Source organism: Nematostella vectensis, chromosome 3 (assembly GCF_932526225.1).
Source record: "Nematostella vectensis chromosome 3, jaNemVect1.1, whole genome shotgun sequence".
NCBI classification, from domain to species: domain Eukaryota; kingdom Metazoa; phylum Cnidaria; class Anthozoa; order Actiniaria; family Edwardsiidae; genus Nematostella; species Nematostella vectensis.
In genome coordinates this window covers 16,174,407-16,197,256 of record NC_064036.1, presented here as the reverse complement: position 1 = coordinate 16,197,256, position 22,850 = coordinate 16,174,407, and the positions used below count along the sequence as shown (strand labels likewise).

Below are 22,850 nucleotides of genomic sequence, written 5' to 3'. Positions count from 1 at the left end.
TTATGAGGCTTAAGTAAGTAAATAAGTACAACAATAATTAATCTTTTACATGCAATCAATGAGATAATTTCAATTACAAAGCCAGCAGCTTAACTAGATTCAAAAATGATAGTTATATTACAAAAAGGAGGAACAATATTTTTTTTAAGGGAGAAAAAAAATCCCCCCTTTACAACCCCTGTATCTCCTGACTGATACCAGAGTATTCCTTATCCCAATATAAAAGTCATGAATCTGCTCGTTGAGCTGGGCAATACAGCACATCTCACCAATGCTAAGTCACAGAGTGTTTTCAGAAGCCAAACACGCTGGTGAAGAGTCAGGTCTAGGTATGATTTCTCCTCAAGAGGGTTTTTATCTTTTCCTGTTGAAAAATATTAAAACAAAAAAAATCATGACCTTAAAGCTACTTTCCTTGATTCATTACCAATTTTTAAAGCAATCTCTATTGTACTTTCCTTGTAATCCATTACAAGGTCTACTATGTAGGCTGATAGAAATAGGAACGCTTACCAAGAATATCAAAGAAGGCTGGATCTATTCCCAACTGAATTGATGCCTAACAACGAATAAAATTTTTTTAGCACAACATGACACAATGAATGGATTCTACATAAAAATACAGTGAGTGTAGTGACTTACAGAGTGAGTCCCCTCCTTTTCTGCCAACTTGTACCAACTGGACACCTTTTCTTTCAGCTTTAACTCCCACAGCTTGAATTTCATTGGTGGCTTTTTGTAGAGACTGAAATAAGAGGACAATTCATGATTATCAGGGGTTTCATTAAAATTCATAGTAGGCGTTGGATATTGATAAGTAGGTTGTTTAAGTTATTTCATTTGATTAGTTCAAATTAATCATGAATCGACTGGCGGTTCAACCAACCAATATTGCATTATAGTGCAAAATTGAACACTGAACTCTGATAACTCCAAAATGAATAGCCACTAACTTTTTTTTCTTCCTGGGAGTTTTGGTTTCTTGTTTATCTGAATTAACCACCTTCAGTGTGTCTGTTTTACAGGTTACATCATATATAACAACACTATACCAGCAAAAGTTCTACCTTTTCCTTTGATGAGGGGTGATAAGAAGTGCAGTGAATATCCTTGACAGAAGGTTTGACTTGTTAGGGTAGACAAAGCTTAGTTCAAACTCTGTCATGTTGATGTCTTCTATCCCTAGCAATGTTTTTACCAAGTAAAGAAAGCTTCCAACTGATGGTATCTGCACACAAAAAATGTAAAGAAAATAAGAAGGTTAATATGGTATGGTATGTGAGTAATATTCATGTATAATATTTTCTCACACTAAGTGGATACAATATGATATAAAGAGCATGGTTGTTAGGCCTGAACCCTAAGCAGAGGTATGGTGACAATTGATATGCCACTATATATCCAGTCCCTAAGTTTCAATGCTGTAAATTTTAGGGCTAATGCATACAAGGGAAGTTTTCTGATGTTTTTGTGATTCCATGGATAAATGTAAATGTAGGAGTAATACAGTAAATGGGAAGTGGGGAAACCATTTTAGAACACCACATATTTTAGAAATGTTCCTTTGTCATCATGACACCACATACATACTGCAAATATTAAAAAATAAGCCAACCCAATAAGACTCGAATGCTCCCTTAAAGTAACGCCATCCAATACAGGTTAAATTAACGAAAAACATTGGACTCATTGGTCTACCTTGTAAAAGCCTGTCAGGGTTTCTGTTGTCCCCTTACAAAATCTTTTTATAAGAAACCCATCTTTGCCAGTCTATACAGTTCGTATAAAAGAATAAATCATTCTTGTCCTAAGTGCACTTATCTATGATATCTCCCATCAACCTACCTCCCACATGCCTCTCAGCTGATCCATAATCTCACTCCCAAGCTCCTTTGCCTCCCATTCTTGTAGATCCTGGAGCAGTGCTTGGTTAGCCTCCTTCTTCTCTTTCTCACGCTGCCGACGTCTCTCTTTTTCCAAACTCTCCTCTTGTAGCTTGAGTTGGTTCACTAGTGAGCTGGAGTTCTTACCAGTCAACATTTGAAGGTAGTTTTGACGACCTGACCGCCTACGTCCAGAACCAAGAATCTCTGCAAATGGTGGAAAAATATTTTTCTTCTTAAGAAAACATGCCATGTTCTAAGTGTATACTGTAACCCTGACCTTAGAGGTCTAATGTTTACTAATCTAATTAAAACATTGCTGAAAGACAGCGGAAAAAACTGGAGTTTGGACTGGACTGGAAGATTGGCGACCAAGATGTCTTTGATTGTCTTAGATAAAGATGAAAAATTGGTAAAGATAAAAACTAGTATTTTAGACACTTGATATTTTTTATATACAGTAATGATATTTGTCCCAGAAAAAGGCACGTAGTCAGGATTTGTCAAAGGACAAGGGGGCAACACATATATCATATATCATACCCCTAGTTACATGTCTGAGATATAGTGCAGCCTCCTCTCACCTTGGTCGGGCTCAGTTTCAATAGGGAAGTCCCCTTTTAGTGCCATCTCACCTTGGTCGGCCTCAGTTTCAATAGGGAAGTCCCCCACCCCTAGTTACATGTCTGAGATATAATGCAGCCTCCTCTCACCTTGGTCGGGCTCAGTTTCAATAGGGAAGTCCCCTTTCAGTGCCATCTCACCTTGGTTGGGCTCAGTTTCAATAGGGAAGTCCCCCACCCCTAGTTACATGTCTGAGATATAGTGCAGCCTCCTCTCACCTTGGTCAGGCTCAGTTTCAATAGGGAAGTCCCCTTTTAGTGTCATCTCACCTTGGTCGGGCTCAGTTTCAATAGGGAAGTCCCCCACCCCTAGTTACATGTCTGAGATATAGTGCAGCCTCCTCTCACCTTGGTCGGGCTCAGTTTCAATAGGGAAGTCCCCTTTCAGTGCCATTGTAGCAGTCAAGGTCACTTTTTCTCTCAATGACCTGGAAAAAAAGTACTAAAATTAGCAACAGGAAACAAGATTACTGGGGTACTGTATGCAACATACGGTCTTTCACAAGTTTTTCATCAAGACAATTATGCTAACCATTCTTGTGAAAGCCGAATGTCTTAGTTTGCATGCTGGGTCATCAACAACAACTTATTGTATTTTTCAGTTTCTTTTTTATAACACTTGTTAAATTACACAATATTTCTGTGAGGGTTGTACAGCCTGTTAATCAACCAATGGGAGCATGGATTACACTGTGAAGTACACATCAATATGTGCAAGATTAAAAAAAAAATGGATCTAATAATTGAGACAGAAGAATAAAAAAAAATCTTACCTATTAAGCAAGGCCAGCTTTTGCTCCAATATACTTTCAAGCCGCTGCCCAAGTTTAGACACCCAGTGGTCCGGGCCATTATACAGATAACAATTGGCCAGTAGAAGCCGTATGTCTGCGATCACCTCCGTGATACTGGTGTATACCTTTTCATGGAACTTTTGACCAACTGTAAAATAAAAACAAAATAAAATGTTATTGAAATCAATGCAAAAAAAATGCAGGAAAACATACGAGCATTAAACATAAATAAATACTGAGTTGTGTTTTTCCTTGTAGTAATTTCTGATTGACTCGCGAACATTATTTGTTTTGTTTAGAAAAAAAGCTGCTGTGTCAGACTTTTCATGATATAAAATTCAATCGCGCAAAGCACCGCTTAAAATCAAACAAAAGATAGCTTTTGCTTGATTTAAAAGCCAAAAACTCGATTTCGGAAAAGTCTTGATCTTCAATAGACACTTAGTTGTCAACGGGATATCAACAAGTGTCCAAAACAATCATCAGTGTCCCCATACACTAGCGGCGAGTGTGCGGGAATGCAATTCTCTTTACAAGAGAACAGGCCATGCCATCACCAAATTACCACGAAACAGAGACAAGAACGCCACTCTAAAACGACGAGGATTTGAGTCGAGTATCAGCCAATTCCACCAATTTCGGTCTATATTCAGGCTCCCAAGCGTCACAAATCAAAGAGGAACAGCTACTCACTCGTAGTAAAGCACATGGGCTCTTTTATTCTCTCGTGGTAATCGTACAGTCCTAAAGATTGGGCATCGACCGGCTCTAGAAAGGGCCAAGTGATATTCCGATACGAGTCAGATAGCAACTCCACGTAGACACGGTAAGCTTGTTGCATCTCTTGGCTCATTTTAGTCACATCTAATGGTCCCGTTGCCGGCTCTAGTGGGACTGTTTCGACTTGCCGAGGTTCCGGTTCCATCTCGCTATTTATTTCATGTTCGACATAATTCGCGGGTAGTAAAAGTTCGCTTTCCTCTGGCGAGTCAACGGAAACTTCCTCCATCTTTCGTCGATTTAACCGTCGAGTTCGATGGAACAGAACCCGGACACGGTTTCCACAATCTTGTTTTCTTGTGTTTCTTGCCGCTTATCAATTTATTTCTCAGTTTTCCCCGGTGGCGGCCACATGACAAACGGAGACCTGAATCCAGCGCATTCTGTTGATGCCATGCACAGGTGGGTAATCGATAACACTGAGCATGCGCATTTCCCCACTCCAGACAAATCGGCCGAAAAAACATTAAAATTAAAGAATTATATTCGGGATTTTTTAAAACCTTAAACAAAGTGCATGAAACAAATGACATTTCCACGATACTTTTTGCATGACCTTTTCGTATATTACGGATAAATACAGTAAAATATGGAGTTTAAGGTTATTACGCAGGCGCAGTTTAGGTCTGCGGTCTCCCACAGGAGAAGTGATTCCCGCCATTTTCAAAATGTTTCCCGCGTCCTGAATCGAACAAGAGAGGCTCGGAGAACGCTCGATCAATATGCCGGTTCTTGGCAAGAAATTCTATGTTCCTGCCAAAGCTCCGGCTGATCTGAAACATAGCGAAGAAGTATTTGTTATCAAGGAGACAAATGAAGTGTTCAGAAGTTATGAGTATCCTTTCAAACTTGCGTTTACGAGCCTCGAATTCGAGTTACATGTTGTCTTTGTTTGTATCATGTTGGCCTTCAATCTTTATCGATCGCTATACTCTACTTACTTAAAGGTTTACGATAAACTAACTAACTTGAAAATCTCTATTGGCATCCATAAAAAGAAGAGTTGAAAATTAAAGCAAATATTGCTTTAATTCTCTCACGTTCCCTTGTTGAGTTTACGTACAATCTTTTAGTAAGGTAAAATTGATTTCTATAAAGCAAAATGTAACCCTGTTGTTTGATAAAACAATTGTAATTCTACTGAGATCGATAGTTCAGGTATGGGAAGGGTTGCTTGGAGGTAAAGTAATAACAATACATGGATTTCTTGACAAGTATCTTCAGAGAGTATGTGGACAAAGTGCTACTCTATGGGTCCCAAGTTTGGGTCTGCAGTTTCACTGGTAGTTCGAGTCTCAGCTACGAACAGGCACTGGAGTCAGAGAAACAGTGTTTACAACTCTTGAAGAATTTCCCCAAATGCTTTGAGAAATGTGTGCTTGAAAATGCTCATTGCTGTAAGTTTGATTCATAAGTATAGTAAATAACCTAACACTGGTGGATCTAGGGGGGGGGGGGGGGGGACTTCAAGGGTAGACTTACTAGAAGATCAGCTTGGAAAGGCGTTATCAAATTGATGTGTGGATAGCCCCATCTACCCCCTGAGGCTGCCATTCAAGAAAGCTGGTCTTGAAGAGGAGAGAAAGTATATATTTCTCCAACTCTTGGGTGATATCTTTGTTCTGATGTTGAATTTCAGCCACCTTTAGAAATTTCAGTGATTTACTGTACCACTCACATACCTTAATTCTTCAAAAAAACTTTGTGAACATATTTCACTACTTACTAATTGTTTGGATAGTGTTTGCTAAAGGAGGGTAAATAAGTGAATTTCAGCCAACCTTTACAAATTTCAGTGATTTACTATACCACTCACATACCTTCAAAAAAACTTTGTGAGCATATTTAACTACTTACTAGTTTTTGGATTGTGTTTGCTATAGCAGGGTATATTTGCTATGTCAATAATTTGTGGTACTGTGTCTAGGGACTGGAAGCTTCGGCAGTCTAGTTGACAAATGCTACACAGAATTGCATCACTGTTTTGAAGAAGGTGATTCTGTTATTGTGACTGTAGGGAACAAAAGGTTAGTTGGAACCTATCTTACTTAGTATAGTAGCCATATTATCTTGTATGCAAGCAGCCAAAATGATAAACCAGAATCCATTAAAGCCGCATTGTCACCAGTTTACTTCCGGAGGTCTGACGGAAAAGACAAAAGAATCTATGCGAATCCGAAATATTTAACAGGCCATCTGCTCTAAATTATCAATCACATCCTCAAAGAAACTTCCAATAGACACACTTTCTATATTTTGAATATTTGTCGTGTTTTCAACGAAGTTTCTTACGTAATCGACCGGAAGTAAACTGGTGACAATGCGGCTTTAATGATTTAAAGTCAGTATAGGGTAGCTGACTGTTTTGCTCGGCTACCATTTGTACCCCGACAATTTAGCCATTTCAAAACTCCCTTTTATGACATGATCATGAGAACTGCTTCTTTGTGTAAAACTTGGTTGGTTCAGTTAGCTTTTTTAAAACTGGATGTATAGTATAAGTACATCACACCATAGAACTGACAATCCTTATGATTTTGAACATGTTTGCTGAACTAGTGAAAATCCCTGCTTCTTTTTTGCATATGAGCCAAATGTGGCAATGTGATCTTTTGAAAAAAAATTTTTTTTGGCTAGACCATAACATTATCTTCTCGGTCATATCAGAGTTGATGGTAAAGTGACCAGAATTCACCATGAAAAAGACAATGTGAGTATTTGTTTGCCCTATCTTCTATTTCACCTTTGTTAAATGATAATTTCTTACCCTGATTTCAACATTAATTTTTTTTAGGCAAGCCCCCCTCCATCTCCAGGGAGTGAGAAAGAAAATGGAACAACTCTGCAGGTAGTTAAATTAAAAAAATGAGCATGCATATACTGTTAACAAATCTAGCTTAACAATTTACACATTAACTGTTGCCTCAACTCAACTACAGACATCCAGTTTATATTTATTTATTTATTTATTTACTTACTTGCTAATAGAAATAATCACAGGACCCTCTTAGACCAGTTTTGTTTCTTGATACATATACTGTATATATTTAAATGCATTATTTTTGGAGCTGCAACTTTTATTTATAAAAAAAAGTTATTTGTTGTTTACAGCCATAAAGGTTCGATTGGGGATGAACAAAACAGAAATATAACAAAATGGATGAAATAATGATAGCAGATTATAAAATAAATTTTTGAAAAATAGAACAAACAAGTTTCAGGATCCCTGAATCAGCAAGGAATGCCTGTCACTTTTGAAAAAAATGTGAGGTTTGTATCCTTTATTCTGGAATACCTACTCTTAATTTCAACACAGACTGTGATTACAAGATTAGTTTTCTGGCATATATTTCCTTTCATTATTAACTCTAAAATGTTATCTTTGCACAGAAGAAATACTATGATGTTGAATGCAGTGAAACTGGGGAACGGTTAGAAGATCTCAGTTCTGAATCCATGAGGTTTGTATTGAACTGTTTGTACTCCTTTAGACTAACACACATGTCCTTCCCCAGCTTTACTACATGCTGTAAGTCAACCTCAATTACACTCTTTTTTATTAAAAAAACAAAACATTTATAAGAACATCCAGCCTGCTGAGATTTCTCCAAATTTGAAGATGCTCAGACAGCAGCAAAATCTTGTTTTCTTGGTGTGATGCATTCTTAAATGCAAAATCAAATTGCGTTCATGATAACAACCTCAAAAATTGCTATTGATCATTTGTGTAACTTCTATATAATAATTCATTATTATAAGCTGGGTATTTTATTATGACATATATACACTAAAATTAAGAACATTTTTTAGCCTTATAAAGATGGCCCAGCCTGAACTGAAAATTTAATGTTCTTACAAAAAAAGAGTGTATTCCAGACATCTTATCCCCTCTGTCCTATACTAACCTACAATATGCCTTAGCTCATGCATCCCATGGGTATCATGAGGCACATTTTATTTACTTTTCATAATCAAGGTTTGTCTTGTTCATGGAACCATTTCTTACATCTACTCTATAGATCAAAAGATGCTCTTCCCAAATTGTGACTTTCAAAAAGAAAAGATTCATCTATTGTTAGTATTTTTAACCCTAAACCACTAAACTGAGTTGTATTTTCTATACATGGGTTTATGTGTAAATCCAGTAATTTTGTCCATTATTGAAGACATATCCTTCCTCTATACCTTTTCACTTCCCCCCTTGAATTTTGTGGTACATAAATCCAATGACACTATCCACTCTTGGTCACATGTCCTTTACTATATCTGTAGCCATGCAAGTAAACGCCCAGGAAGAAAGCTAATTGGTATATTTCTTCGTGCAAGTCTGGCTCATCCTTTCAATGGTCAAACCCCATTAGAGATTAAGGTTTGTAATTTTATTATGACGTTATTTGCAAGTAAACTGAAACTTTATCGTTGGCATGTGTTTTTTTTCTAAGGAGGAACTTGTTAGCAAGTATAACATTCCAGAGAAAGTTAGCAAAATCAAATCAAAGAAACTTGTAAGTACATTATCTAATACTGATTGTGATTAATCAAGGGATGTTGAAAAAGCAATGGGACATAAACTTGTTTTTTAGGATGGTAAAGCTAAACCACTTGTTACAATCCAGCATGAAAACAAAAGCACACCAAGATTGGAAGCGAATAAGAGCACCAAGAAAACCTGCAAGGGAGGCAGCCCTGAGATGAAATCCAAACAAAAGAAGTCTGACCCCTTGCAACGCAGTCTGGACTGCTTCAAAGTGAATAGACAGTCAACATTGGATGCCTTCACTGCCAGATCCCCTTCGACTAGCGCCACTGTTTCAACTCAATCTAAGGAAAAGGAAACACTTCAAAAAAAGCAAAGCAAAGGAAAGTCCAACAAACAAGACAAAAACAAAAAGAACACTGAGGATCTTCCATCAGAGACAGCACCTATTGTAGCTCTAGACAATTGTCCTATTTCTCTTAAAGAATCCCCAGTGAAAGTTACTAAGACAAGTGGGGGTGTGTTCATTGAGTGTTCAGAGAGTTTGGGTTCAGAGAGTTTGGCAGAGAAGAAATGTGCCAGAAAAATCAACATCACTCCAACATGTTTGAAATTTTCCAGTCAATCAACTAACACCTCAGGAAACAAACAACGCAAAAAGAAGAAAGACAAAGGGAAAGATGAAAGTTCCAAGCCTGTAAAGGAAAGTAAAAAGGAGAAAAAGAAATCAGAATCCACAAAGGGGTCATCTGACAACTCCACTTGCCCTGGAGACTTGAAAAATTCAACTGGGCATTCAAACAATGTGTGTGAGGGTGATGTTATAAGCTGTTCTCCTGGAAGGGTGAAATCCTCAAAACATCTGGTAAGTTTGCATTTATTTATAGGCATTTGTTTATATCATAATGGTGGCAAGCTTATAGCTGACAGCACAATAATAAATTGAAATAATGACTTCCCCAGAACAAGCCACCCAGCATTGATACAAAACACAGCAATATAGAGACTGATGGAGGGAAGAAACGTCAGAAAACTCTGTCTGAAATGTAAGTCACAATTATGTATATAAGGCCCACTTTTTAGTAATTTGTTACTTAGCAAGCCTGTCCCGCAAGGTACAAAAAGCTATATGCTTTAACACTGAGCTGCCTTTAACATAATATTTACTATCTTGCCAAAAAGGTTCAAGCAAGCAGTAACAGAAGACCGACCTAAAATGTTAGCAAGCGCAATCACCAAAGCTTTAAATCAAGATATCCATTCGCCAAGTGCTCTTAACCTCCCTCTCTCAACTCCTGCTAAACAAGTAGTGAAGACCAAGTGGGACAGGATCCGTGAAAAACATCAGTGGAATTTACTGAGTGAAGACGAGAAGAACAAGATCAAGGCCGAAAGAAGGTTAGTTTCTTGAAATTTATTAATATTACCATTTGATGCATAATACAGTTATCAGATTTTCATCACAGTAGTGAACTAGCAAATATAGTAAACTAGCCAATAAAGACAGAGAAAAAATGTAATGTCTCATTGATATTAGCCATTCCAGCCAATCATCATGGCAAAGGACATTAACATTGATGTTTGTGTCATTCAAAGGGGGCTTAAACTTCCTGATTGAGTTCCAGCCTAAAAGTATGATTTTGTGGGCATGGTAAAGTAACGTAACTATAAAGGGAATGTGATCATAGTAAATGTCTGGTCACATGTGCAAAAAAATACTCATTCTTCTATGCATATTTCCAGGAAGCAGAAGCGACTGGAGCTGAAAGTAAAAAGGTATGCAATTATTTAATTCCATGTCAGTGATCAAATTAAGCTTAATTTCATATTGTTTCTGCACTTCCAGAGAAGAGAAAGAAAGAAAACGGCTTGAAGAACTTAAGGTAAGATGTTCATGCAATCACAATATATGGTTTCAATAACAGTAGATTTATACTCCCTTACAGAAGTAACTTTCCCTGAAATTTCTGTTCTGGTAATGAAAAGATTTGGGAAATTGAGAATTTTTAATTTTTTTTCTTGGAAATACTGTCAGGGTTCAAAATAACTTTTTAAATCTGCTAGATTTTGCCGGCTTTCTGGATTTTGGTGGTGGACAAAAAGCCTGCATCCCCTAATTTTGAAAGCGAAATACAGAAAAAAAAGCCAACAAAGACTAGAAAACAGCTGGCTATCTCCGGCTGGCCGCTATTTTGAACCCTCACTGTAGTAGGTACTGAATGATCACACCACCCTGTCCACCATTTCCTGGAATTCCAAATTCCCTCTGTTTGCTCCCATATATTGTTGTATCATTTTTCTCTAGCGTTTTGAAGACACAGAACTTGAGCTGACTCCTCTACCAGAAGCAAAGACTGTAGTCATCCCTGATAAACTCACTCCAGAGAACTTTGCAGATGTAGTCATGGTTATGGAGTTTGTAACAGCCTTTAAGGAATTGTTTGTCTTGGAGGAGAAGTTTGCTGTCACGGCAGGTTGGTTCTCCTTTCATTTTTTACTATGCAAAATCTTGATTGATTTTGAATGTTTTTATAACAATTTTTTTTTCAAAATTTGTCAGGTTTTTATATAGAAATCGTTCTCTGATGGTTTATTTCAGATTCCATCATGAAAGCATTGGTATCAGGCGACGAAGGATTCCCTGTCCTCTCCAAAATCCTTGTTGTTTTGTTACAAATTCTTCTTCAGGATCTCCAAGGATTAAATGTAAGGAGTTGTCTTAATTGTTTGTCTTGGAGGAGAAGTTTGCTGTCACTGCAGGTTGGTTCTCCTCTCATTTTTTACTATGCAAAATCTTAATTGATTTTGAATGTTTTTATAACAATTTTTTTTTTCAAAATTTGTCAGGTTTTTATATAGCAATTGTTCTCTGATAGTTTATTTCAGATTCCATCATGAAAGCATTGGTATCAGGCGACGAAGAATTCCCTTTCCTCTCCAAAATCCTTGTTGTTTTGTTACAAATTCTTCTTCTTAGTTGGTTGCATTGATACAACTAACTCTGTGGCAAGATAATATCATCAGCGCTTATGAGATACTCACATGTCACATTACTCTTGATTACATTCCAGAGAGTATCCTTCGCTCATTTAGGAATGAAGCTTTCCAACATGCCTCTGACAAACCATTCTGCGTCTGAGCTGGCGAGGTTATACCTACAAGCCAAAGCAATGGATGCAACCAAAATGAAGGATGGAAGGAGGGGTTTTGATCTTGATGAGCAGGTATAACACAATCGCTTCAACCAAAGCGAATACCTTACAGTAATGTGTATTGGTAGCAAAGCCCTAAATCACATGTATTATCTTTTTTTTTGAAAATTCATAAGTAATATTTCTATTTGTTTTTGTACAAATCCACAGGTCCTGGATGTAGTAAAGACCACTGAGAAAAGGGAATTTTTTACTCTTGATCCCCAAGAAAAACTTAAGGTGAAATTTCCTTCCCATTTCTTCTGTTGGGATAACAACAGCTAGGACAACAAGATCAATAAAAATGTGTTCATGTTGATGTTAATTAAAAATAAGTAGCAAAAAGCAAAATACGCTTGTCAGAAACAGATGAAAATAGCGAACGTACTTGGAGTTAACTGTCGCATATCAACTGGCCAAAACTTTAGGTTCAGAGAAGAAGTACCTGTTATCTCACACTTGCTCGATAAGTTCATAAGAACTTGAAGAAACTCAATGATTTAGAACGTCCCGCCGCTAAAATTATGAACTGTATTTGGCGTTCTATTATTGGGGGAATCGAAAAACCCAACTTCAATCCATAAATTTCAGTGTATTATAAGTTCACCAAAGTTGCGCTTGTGTTTTTTTTTATTTGTGTGTATTTGCACCTTCAACGGGTATCGCGACTCTGCCATGTTGTCTTTCCGTTGGCTCTAAAATCATCTCTTCTCTGCTAGAAATCTTTTTAATGCGTCAATATCACCGGGGATGTGTGTATGGATTTAGATATCTTTTTGTTTTATTTGTCCTCTCGGGTCAGCAGATGTATCCGTGTAAAGTTAAGCGAACTTTGTAAACTTGATGTTTCGTAGCGCCTTCACTTATCTTCTCTTTATATATATTGTAACGTCACTCCGATATAATGTACGCTCGATCTTTTAATGAGCAAAACTACTGCGTGGATTTTAGTGCGTGGATCCCACAGAGGTGCATGGACAAACTAAGAGGACTCAGAATCCACGCAAAATCCACGTAAAATCCCCTCAGAATCCACGCCGAATCCACGCGCGGAATGTTAAAACACATACAGTCTGTACTGTACAGTAATGGTTTTAATGGAAAAGGCTGAATGTATCACACAAATGCATTTCCACTTGCAGCTGCATTGAGTTAATGTTCTGCAGAGCAAGTGATTTTGCTTGCTTCACTGTAACAGGCATTTACATTATTTATTTCTGTTCCAGGTGATTGTTGCTCTTTGTCATGATGTCTTGTCCACTGATGCCCTCGATAACTACCTGGAGGATAGCATGGACCAAGTTGATGACATCAGGTAAGACATCAACATCATATGGTCATAACACTGTTTTCTGCATTTATTCATCCACCCTTATGTATATTTAAAGGAAAGAGAGAAAGCTTGAGCAGAAAAACTCAAAAAAGGCACAAAGCCTTGAAAAGCAAAAGGAAAAGGAGAAGAAAATAGCTATGGCAATGGTAGGTTTTTGGAAGGTTTTTTTGTTTCTCGCAAACAATTGAATTATTTTCTAAAATGCTTGTTTCTTTCAAGGCATCTGAAACAACAAGTAAAGACAGTGGTAAGGGAACATTGAAATGCCTATTGTGATTGAGCACGTTGATAGCACGACTTCTGTTTAAATTCCATGGTCAAAATTTGGTGAAATGCATGCAAAAGGAGATGAAACAGTTGGGCTCTCTTGTGCTTGCTCTTTATGTGAAAATTAACATTGTGATGCACAAATAGTAGTCTAAAGACAAACTCAGGTTACTATTCTTTATACCGTTGTTTCTTTTGTACTCACACAGGGGCCAAGGATGAACACCAAAACAAGCAGCCATCGATCGTATCAGCACTTAGTTCTGAGAATAAAGGGAGGAAGGATCAAGAAAATAAAAATGATCCAAATGACAAGGAAGAAGCTAATGCCCTTGTTCAGACCATAAAGAGCCGACGACAAATGATTGAATTAAACCAACATGAGCGTGAAAAGAGAGAAAAAGAGGAACGAGAAAGGTAAGCCCACCACAATGCATCGTAGAGCAGCTGAAAATGTGAGAATGTCAAGTAAAGCATGAAAAATGAAAAAGAGGGCAATAAATGGGTTTATTTGAGGAGAGAACATACTATATTGTTCACTAATTTAATTTTGCTATTTAGGAGAATGCGTGATGAAGAGAAGCGAAAGAAGGAACTTCTTGAAGAAAGACGGCAGGTAAAAAGCTGTTCTTCCATGATTTTTCAACAGCTTTTTTTATTTAATACTTTTCCCCCTCTCACCAATGATGAACACCGCGAACCTTTATGCCTACTGTATTAGCATCCCGTCTCACACAACATTGCTTTGTGGGGGGAAAAGGGGAGTCTCAACAGGTTTGTACCGAATTGCAGTATTAATGTAGACTTCTTATTTTCATGTTCTCCTTGTCTCTTTAGGGAATAATTGAGAAACTGGAGTGCTGCATGAGGAAGCAACCTCTGGGTTTTGATCGCTACCACAGGCGGTACTGGCTCTTTGATGGACCAGTCAGCGGCCTGTTTGTTGAAGATGGCTGGATGTCAAAGGAAGAGCTTGACTACATGGTGGAAGCTCCTGAGATAGCTGAAATGGAGAGTAGGGTGGCTTCTTCTGTGAAGGACGCAGATACTGAGGAGCATCAGAGCCCAATGGAGCTGAGTGGCGTTGATACCAATGCGAGTGAGGAGAACCCTCAGAGTGCAGAGGTGATTGAAATACAACCTGATCAAGTCCAAGAAAAACCCAAAGGACTGAAGTGAGTTTTCCCCTTACGCTTGAAATTATTATTTAATCACTCTCCACGATGTTTTTCAACTGCCATATTGAGAACAGATATTGGCACTACCCCTGCGTTTGATGGTTGGCGTTTCGCTGTAATCAGAAGCCACCGAAATTCTTATAGAAAGCGTTTTGATTTACACGATTGGGCTTTGTATTGGCAATTCTATCGTGGCTTACAGCACATTGAAAATCGCAGTAAATAGGGTGTATCATGTAAACGGTGTCTCTTGTCTCCAAGGAATTGAATACTTAAACTTATCTTCACAGATTTAAGAAACAAATGTTTGAAATACAACGAAATACTCTGCTTTGCTATCAGGTTCAGGGATGTCCCATACAGCTGGTCATACTATGACGATGTAGCGGATATCGATGCCTTCAAAGCTGCTCTATCTCCTCGTGGGGAGCGGGAGAGTAAGTTACGTGAGCAACTCGAGGCAGCTGAGATCAGCATTCAAAAAGTGATGAAGAAAAGGTATATTGAGGTGACTGGGAGTGTTCATTGTGTGAGAAATGGAATGGAATCTGTAATCCGTATTGTTTATGTGACAAGAGAAATAAACTGAAATTATTATCTGACAAATAGAGAGCAGGGCATGCAAGTAATGAAGCACGTGGAAAATAAGAAAGGCTATTAACTCATCTACGTTGCATTCTTCCCCAACGCTCTACCCTCCTTTGTCCCTCAGGATGGTTGGAAGGAGGAGATATGTATAAGCTGACACACAAATTGGCAAAGATGAATTGACATTTCTGACGTTTCTTTATTCATTAAGGTTATCCATTGCCCCTACTGAGACATCAGAGGGAAACGAACTGCTCTCCTATTTAAAGGAGGTAAGTTCCCGAGACTTATTAGATTCTAGTTAGATATTTTATTAATGTAATGTTCATCTGGCGAGCTTGATTCCTATAGGATCTCCTTGACGTCGTGGACCGGATGGTCAGAGGCAACCTTGGTGACCTACCCAACATGGACAAGTTCCACAAGCAAGTCGAGAAGGGGAATAAAATGGTAATACATCTTCCTAGTTTTATTACCATTTTATTATTATGTGGCAACACACTAAGGGTAGTAGATGTGAAGGATACGTTAGAGTCACGTTTAGGATCATTGTCGAATTGGAAAGCATAAATCTTATGCAAGAACGAATAAGAAAGAATGAGAATGCAATTTGGATTTGAAATTGACTCGCAATTGATAGAGAGAAATATGCATTTATGATGATGCATTTGTGCAAACACGTTAGAGACATAAACGAAAACATATCTGGGATAATGGTAGCAATAAAATGTAATGCTAATGGAACTTAATATCAGGGACAACTGCTGGTTCGTCTTCAAGAAGCAGTCTTTCCTCGATTCCTGAAAGGCATCTTCGACCAGGAGAAGGAGGAGGGAGGGAAGGAGGCAGTGATCTGTTGGAAGGAGGCAGCCTTGAGTGCATCTACCCTCTCCCGCCTTCATCTTCTTCTAGGCATTCTCGACTCCGCGATTGTGTGGGATCTCTCCGCGGAAAATGTGGTACGTTTGCCCTGATTGGCACTTTAAGATTACTACTCCATTCCACTTGTATTTCACCAATATTCAATCATATTTAACCTTCTATCCCCTTCATTAGAAGTTTTCTAATTGAAAACTTCTTGTCTCTTACCTCCAAACAGAATCCTTAGGAGGGGTCCCGAAGATGTCTAACCTTTCGTATTAACGGCTTTCTACTATTCATCAAAGTCATCCATGAAATATATTTCTACGCGCGATTTTTTGACCACCTTGACAGTTTAAGAAAGTATGCCGATAAGGATTAAAAAAATCTTTTTGATTGCCACACAAAAAACTTTAACGCGCATCATAACATCTCCTGTGTCAGTTATAACTGTTATTCTTGAGTCTGTTAAAGCTTTGTCCGTTTCCACGGCAGAGCGCATGTCCTTGTATAATGGGACTTGTATATTCTAACCCCCGGTATTACCTCTCGCCTAGAAATGCAAAGTATGCCGCCGTAAGAGTCGCAGTGATGAGACGCTCCTCCTGTGTGATGAGTGTAACATGGGTTACCATCTGTTCTGTCTTCGGCCCTCTCTGGATAGAATACCCCTAGGCGAGTGGAAGTGTCCTGCTTGTAAGGTGAGTGAAACAACTTCAGTTTCAGTTTATTGTTTTGTCACTTAATTCCTTTTTTAAAAATAAAGATAATAATATAATAATTTACATAGTGTGACAAGGAGGACCGTAAGAAACCGCAAGGCTTATACGAGACGGACCTCCTAAATCTTAACAGAAAAATACATATTTGATAGTTCGGACAGTCAGATTAATTAAATAAATATTTGTTAGGAGAGCTTCCATATTTTTTTCATACTTATATAAAAAACACACACACACAAACACAAATCGAGAAAGAAAAAAAAATAAGAGTTAATAAGAGAAGTCTTATTAACTAAGCGTTTTGGCAGACTGAATATCAGAAGACAAAACTTGCCCCGTTACACGTTTGTATTCACAACTTTTGGGACTTTTTCACCGCAATTTTTTTTCAATTTCACCGCAGAAAGAAAAAAAAAGGCGCTACTGATAAAAACTAGATGAAAATGTGCCCAAAGCATATAATTACACTTCTACTCTCAGCTCAGTGCAACAAGCCCTCTACTTTTGAGTAAATAAATGCATTCTAGCAAAACGCCTTATGCATTTTCCTTCCTTCATTGTGATTCTTGACATTATTTTTAATTGTGAAACGATATACCAAAACACCTTTTCTTGACCTGTGTTTCTCACCTCGTAGCCTGTAACCCGAAGAGAGCGCACCAACCGTAGTTACAATGCGGAGGAACAGGACGATGAAGACGAGGTGGGTGTTTCGACTCTCTCAAAAACACTGCAGTGTTAGCTTTTTACCCCCTTGTTCCCTTACAAACTTGAACCTCATGCAATTAGCAAAACATACCGCATTCCTGGCCCATCAATGCTGCGTTGTTCGCATTCTTTGGAGATGCAGAAAGTCGCTCGCCAACTTAAGCTCCCTATTTTTGTTTTAACTTGAGTACGATTCTTCTGTGGTTTCATTATCTCCTTGTTAACCCTATACAGAGTTCTGACGATGACTCGGATGACTCCAGTGACGAATCGGAAGAAGACGGCCATGAGGATTATTGCCACGAATGTGAACAGGGGGGCGACGAGTTGATCTGCTGTGACGGATGCCCCCGTGTGTACCACCGAGAGTGCCATCATCCCCCGCTACGCTACGTGCCCAGGTAGTGAATGGGTCCGGGAAAGTAATCCAAAGGATATCTTTGCTTCCTCTCAGTTGTTCTACTTGCCCAACCCGTGGTATGATCCCATCGCGTATTCTAGAATTCCTGGTTATTACATAACGAGGATGAGTGAATCGGGACAATTTACGGAACGCCTTGTGTGAGGATTAAATAAAGGTCACAAAATGTAAAAGGGATGTTTACGATAGCATATAACCTTTTACAGTGAGGACACAGAAAGCGGGCCATGCTGAACAACTTTGACTAATCAGAATATATATACCTTTCTTAGAGAAAGTATATAATCAAAGCTTTTATATGGCAACAAAATGTCTTTGCAAAAATGTTATAAGCGCAATGAATTATCTCAGCTATATTCGCCCATTTCGTAAGGATGCATGCACCCGGGCGCTTATTCCAGTCATTACGGTAGATGGAAATGATATTTTCACTTTTGAAATGACTTCGTACTATTGCTAAAGTATATAATCATGTATGTATATGTTTATTTTCCCGCTAAACCCAAACATCAATGACGATCAGATTAAAGCCCGTAATCTTAAAATCATTAAATTGGCCCATTGCGTTGTTGCAGAGGCTCTTGGGTATGCTCGGGATGCAAGAACCCTAAGAAGAAAAACACCTGTAAGTATGCTCTAGAAAATCGGTTATGTCAAGAGGGTGTGACCATACTCTCTTGGTTATGTATAATAATTAATGTTTTTTCTGTCGTAACACGTATTGCATTAAAAACGCGGGTGACAAAAATCACAATTTGTCTGTGTTTTTTTTATGGAAATTGTTAGAGCTCTTATTGTTTCTCTCTCTTTTGAGTCCCAGTCCCGTGTCTCTTACAAGTAAAACTCTCGGTCCCCGTGTCTCTGACAAGTAAAACTCCCGGTCCCGTGTCTCTGACAAGTAAAACTCCCGGTCCCGTGTCTCTGACAAGTAAAACTCCCGGTCCCGTGTCTCTGACAAGTAAAACTCCCAGTCCCGTGTCTCTGACAAGTAAAACTCCCGGTCCCGTGTCTCTGTCAAGTAAAACTTCCGGTCCCGTGTCTCTGACAAGTAAAACTCCCGGTCCCGTGTCTCTGACAAGTAAAACTCCCGGCCCCGTGTCTCTGACAAGTAAAAGTCAGGCGCATGTCAAAGGCCAAGGGGCCTGGTGTATCTGCATGACCTTACTGACAAGTCAGTTTCACAAAAATAACATGTTAGGAGTGCTATTGATCATTTTCCCCTAGCCAAACAAAGCACCAAACCTGAAGCCAAGAAGCATAAGCGGCGCAGCTCAACCCCGGAAAGATCGGATAGCGACAGCTCTGTTTCGTCTGGGCCGAGCAAGAAGCAACGTCGTGGAAGAGAAAGCCCCACGGAAGAGCCACCTTCCTCCCGCAACACCACGCGAAACAAGAAAGATGCAGGGGGCTCACCTAGCGAGCAAGCGACTAATAGTCGCGGGAATTCGCGAAAACGCCGCGCTATTGAGAGCGATTCAGAAGAGTCGGAGGATGAACAGCCAAAGACTCCCAAACCTAGAAGGTATTTCGATATTGCCTACAGTCAACTCTGTTGCATAGCTGTACATTTAGTAATGTGTTTGCTTCTCTCAACATCCTGAAATTAGATCTGAACCTACCAAGCAGAAAGCAACCCCAGAAAATCCGTCAACAAAGCGGCGAAGAATAAACCCCGAGGTAGGTTACCAATGTTAACCTTAATCATCATCTTTATCACACAATTCTCATTAATAACAACTTCGCCTCCATCAACAATCAACAAGAAAACCACAAAAAACTTCTCCTTCAAAACCATTTCTTATCATATCGCCATCATCATTAATAAATATCATCGAAGTGTTCATGATCACAGGTTATCATCATTGTCAGTCTAATTATCATCTGTAACCCCGCCGCCATCTTCATTCATGATTGGTCCAATTAATTATCAGCATCAATATAATCCTTACCGTTGTTTTAATTTTTGTTGTTACCAATATTTAGTTTGCATTGTTACCGTTGTCATTTTGTCGTTGTTTTCGTTTTGCTGCCGTTGTCGTTTTGTTGTCGTTGCCGTTTTGTTGCCGTTGTCTTTTTGTTGCCGTTGTCTTTTTGTTGCCGCTGTCGTTTGTTGACGTTTGTTGCCGTTGTCGTTTTTTTGTTGTTTTTTTCCTTTTGTTGTCGTTGTCGTTTTGTTGTTTTCGTTTTGTTGCCGTTGTCGTTCTGTTGCCGTTGTTGTTTTGTAGCCGTTGTCGTTTGTTGTAATTTTGTTGCCGTTGTCGTTTTGTTGTTGTTTCCGTTTTGTAGCCGTTGTTGTTTTGTTGTTGTTTTCGTTTTGTTGCCGTTGTCGTTTTTAGTTGCTGTCGTTGTATGTCACTGCTCGTTTTGTAGTTGTCGTTGTATTATGTAACTGCTCCTAGACAAGGTCTTGTTTTGGTAGCTTGATGCGTGTGAGTTAATCCTGACTGAGCTCGTGCGGAATGAGGACAGCTGGCCGTTCCTACAACCCGTCAACACGAAGGAGGTGAGGGCGATTCCTATTCAGCTCTCTCTGGGCGCTCCTGAGAAGTGCACTTTTATTGAGCGACCTCAACGCTGCTCTCAATATGATCGCACTCGCAGTAAATTTGACCGTACGATTGCAGTTCGATCGCAAGTGCTTTCCATCTGATCACACAAAATCGCAGGTTGAGTTTCCATATAATCGCACATGATGGCTTGCGATCGACTGCGATGATATGGCAACCAGCCTGTTGGCTCATTAGGTGAGAGTAGGGCATGGAAAGTTATCTTTCCACAGCGGTTTTGGTTCGGGTCATATGGCTACCTTTTAGAGGTTGGAAATCCCTGGCTATCTTTTTGGTCTAATATTTACGATTTATTGTTTACTTCAAAATCTGGCAGCTTTCGCGCGTTAACCTGATCTCACCACAAAAATATACTATACTTCCAGACATGCGCTAAAACACCGTATGGCAGCATAAGACTTTACGGCTAAGCTGGAGATTTCGGCCCCAGCACCGCTATCTAGAGAACTGTACGATTGGTCTAATATTTACGTTTTATTGTTTACTTCAAAATCTGGCAGCTTTCGCGCGTTAACCTGATCTCACCACAAACTAATCTAGCGCGAAAAGTGTGAAAATACATCTAGAACGGTAATGCCAAAAATTACCAAATGTTTCTTGGTTGGGTCAAAGGTATAGGAGGCGCCCTAAGAATGGCGCCTCGCCATACGGCTCATGAAACCTTTGGTGCAAAGACGAAAGCAGACCAACTCAACTCAAGTCAGAACCGGGAAACAGTCCCCATTACATAGCAACGCTCTGCAAACAGGGCCACTCATCCTTCCCTATAAAATATCTATATCGATTTTTTCCTACCAGGTGACGGACTACCTCGAACTCGTATCAGAACCGATGGATCTCGGCACTATTAAAGATAACCTGACGTTGATGCGATACGAGGAGGCGGAGGCCTTTGTGCAACACGTGAGACTCGTATTCATCAACTGTGACAAGTACAACCACGTGAGTGCCACGCCCTTTTTCGCTCATGACACCGCAATCAAACCCCCCATATGCATGCATCTCCCTGTTTTTCAACGCTCCGCGTAAACGGCGCAAATAAACTCGTCAGCCTACGCCTTTTTATTTTTTTTTTGCCCCGTGTACACAAACCAAACACCCAATGTCGTCTTGGTTTCTAAGGCCTAGTGCAAACAGCACTAACAAACTCATAATGTCTATGCCATTTTGTATTTAGAGTCCTAACAAACAACGACAAAAATATCTTCTATAAGTCTCCTTGATTTTTTTTAACCTATCGTGCAAGCAGCGCTAACTTGTTTGAAACGTTTTCATTGTAAATTCGATATAGCTTTTATTAGCTATATTGCAGCAAATGAAAAGCAGTCTTGTTTTATCAGCGTTCTAAGCCGTGCGTATTCATCATTTGCAGATCACTACGGAGGTAGGCCAGACCGGGGAAAGACTGAGTAAGGTGTTCGATCAGCTACTGAAGGAACATTTACCCAGACTTGTCACGCCAGCAGCGAAACCCGCTTGTAGACCGTCACGAAGGTCACGAAAATGACCACATCCGTCACACCAAGACCGTCATGAATGTCACGAAAATGACAACATCCGTCACACCAAGACCGTCACGAAGGTCATGACAATGACCACATCCGTTACACCAAGTGACTGTTACAAAGGTCTGGCAAATGACCACATCCGTCACACCAAGACCGTCATGAATGTCACGCAAATGACCACATCCGTTACACCAAGACCGTCACGAAGGTCACGCAAATGACCACACCAAGACCGTCATGAATGTCACGCTAATGCCCAAATTATACAAGCCAAGAGCATCACGAAGGTTACGCAACTGACCACAAATCAAGGATTAAGATTTTGCACTATTTGCCGCATCTCTTTGTAGATCTTTGGCGTATGCCTTACAAAAGTAGCCGTGCAGTCTTGTACAATACGTAACCGTTTGATTTTTGTTTAAGATGATACCACTTCCATAACTTATCATAAAAGTCATGAATTCAAAAAACAAATACATACGATAAAATCTAAATTCGCCGCTACACTAGTAGTTATTAAAGTATTGTTATCATTGTTGGAATACACCAAAAACTGGAAATCGACTCTGCCAAATTTTCGTCTTTAATAAGACTTCTTCAGGGCAGACTTGAGTCCATGTAATTGGGCAGACTTGAGTCTGCCCTGAAGAAGTCTTATTAAAGACGAAAATTTGGCAGAGTCGATTTCCAGTTTTTGGTGTATTGTATTCATTGTTCTGGTACGAGATCGCGACAGTTTGGGCTTTTTGATTCTATCCGTATTGATTTTCCCGAGGACTGATGGGAGGAAGGTTATCATTGTTGGATCATAGTCTTGATTTTCTCGTGGCCCGTGAAATTAAGACATCTCGCCCAGGAATCTTCTCGTTCGGTTAAACGCAATTGCAATTATTGAGTGTATTTTATTTTTTATCTGGATTTGTAAAGTAATAAAACAGTTCTATTACTA

At 39.2% G+C, this 22,850-nt stretch overlaps 2 protein-coding genes across 8 annotated transcripts in view; one reads left to right on the top strand and one right to left on the bottom strand.

The window, feature by feature from the left end:
- The window catches only part of LOC116614574 (uncharacterized threonine-rich GPI-anchored glycoprotein PJ4664.02), a 10,542-nt gene extending 6,055 nt beyond the window's left edge, over positions 1–4,487 (bottom strand). The window contains exons 1-8 of one of the 3 annotated variants that reach the window (XM_032375706.2): positions 3,994–4,487; positions 3,280–3,448; positions 2,855–2,934; positions 1,846–2,090; positions 1,068–1,228; positions 643–745; positions 514–559; positions 270–364 (exon numbers count right to left, since the gene is read on the bottom strand). In XM_032375706.2, the coding sequence (XP_032231597.2) occupies positions 270–364; positions 514–559; positions 643–745; positions 1,068–1,228; positions 1,846–2,090; positions 2,855–2,934; positions 3,280–3,448; positions 3,994–4,309 (1,215 nt within the window). In that variant the 5' untranslated portion in view covers positions 4,310–4,487. Of the gene's footprint in view, positions 1–269; positions 365–513; positions 560–642; positions 746–1,067; positions 1,229–1,845; positions 2,091–2,467; positions 2,693–2,854; positions 2,935–3,279; positions 3,449–3,993 lie in introns of those variants that run through there. The other 2 variants (XM_032375709.2, XM_032375708.2) reach the window with 2 other exon arrangements.
- LOC5507175 (tyrosine-protein kinase BAZ1B) lies at positions 3,986–22,850 on the top strand. 5 transcript variants are annotated; one of them, XM_048724428.1, is made up of 39 exons: positions 3,986–4,126; positions 4,413–4,482; positions 4,694–4,915; positions 5,305–5,477; positions 6,008–6,107; positions 6,748–6,790; positions 6,875–6,928; positions 7,471–7,541; positions 8,353–8,449; positions 8,523–8,585; positions 8,664–9,422; positions 9,521–9,603; positions 9,740–9,955; positions 10,301–10,333; positions 10,404–10,440; positions 10,863–11,031; positions 11,157–11,263; positions 11,629–11,781; positions 11,920–11,988; positions 12,975–13,063; positions 13,137–13,227; positions 13,301–13,328; positions 13,558–13,765; positions 13,910–13,964; positions 14,186–14,523; positions 14,869–15,024; positions 15,326–15,386; positions 15,466–15,564; positions 15,870–16,073; positions 16,533–16,676; positions 17,335–17,400; positions 17,640–17,806; positions 18,402–18,451; positions 19,051–19,348; positions 19,434–19,503; positions 20,246–20,329; positions 21,192–21,335; positions 21,766–22,427; positions 22,693–22,850. In XM_048724428.1, exons 3-38 carry the CDS (start codon positions 4,803–4,805, stop codon positions 21,898–21,900), a joined length of 4,827 nt encoding a protein of 1,608 aa, XP_048580385.1. In that variant the 5' UTR covers positions 3,986–4,126; positions 4,413–4,482; positions 4,694–4,802; the 3' UTR covers positions 21,901–22,427; positions 22,693–22,850. The 5 variants fall into 5 exon arrangements, with proteins under 5 accessions (XP_048580385.1, XP_048580387.1, XP_048580386.1 ...); XM_048724431.1 differs by lacking the exons at positions 3,986–4,126; positions 4,413–4,482 and having other exon boundaries at positions 4,710–4,915; positions 8,664–9,323; positions 9,393–9,422; XM_048724430.1 differs by lacking the exons at positions 3,986–4,126; positions 4,413–4,482 and having other exon boundaries at positions 4,708–4,915; positions 8,697–9,422.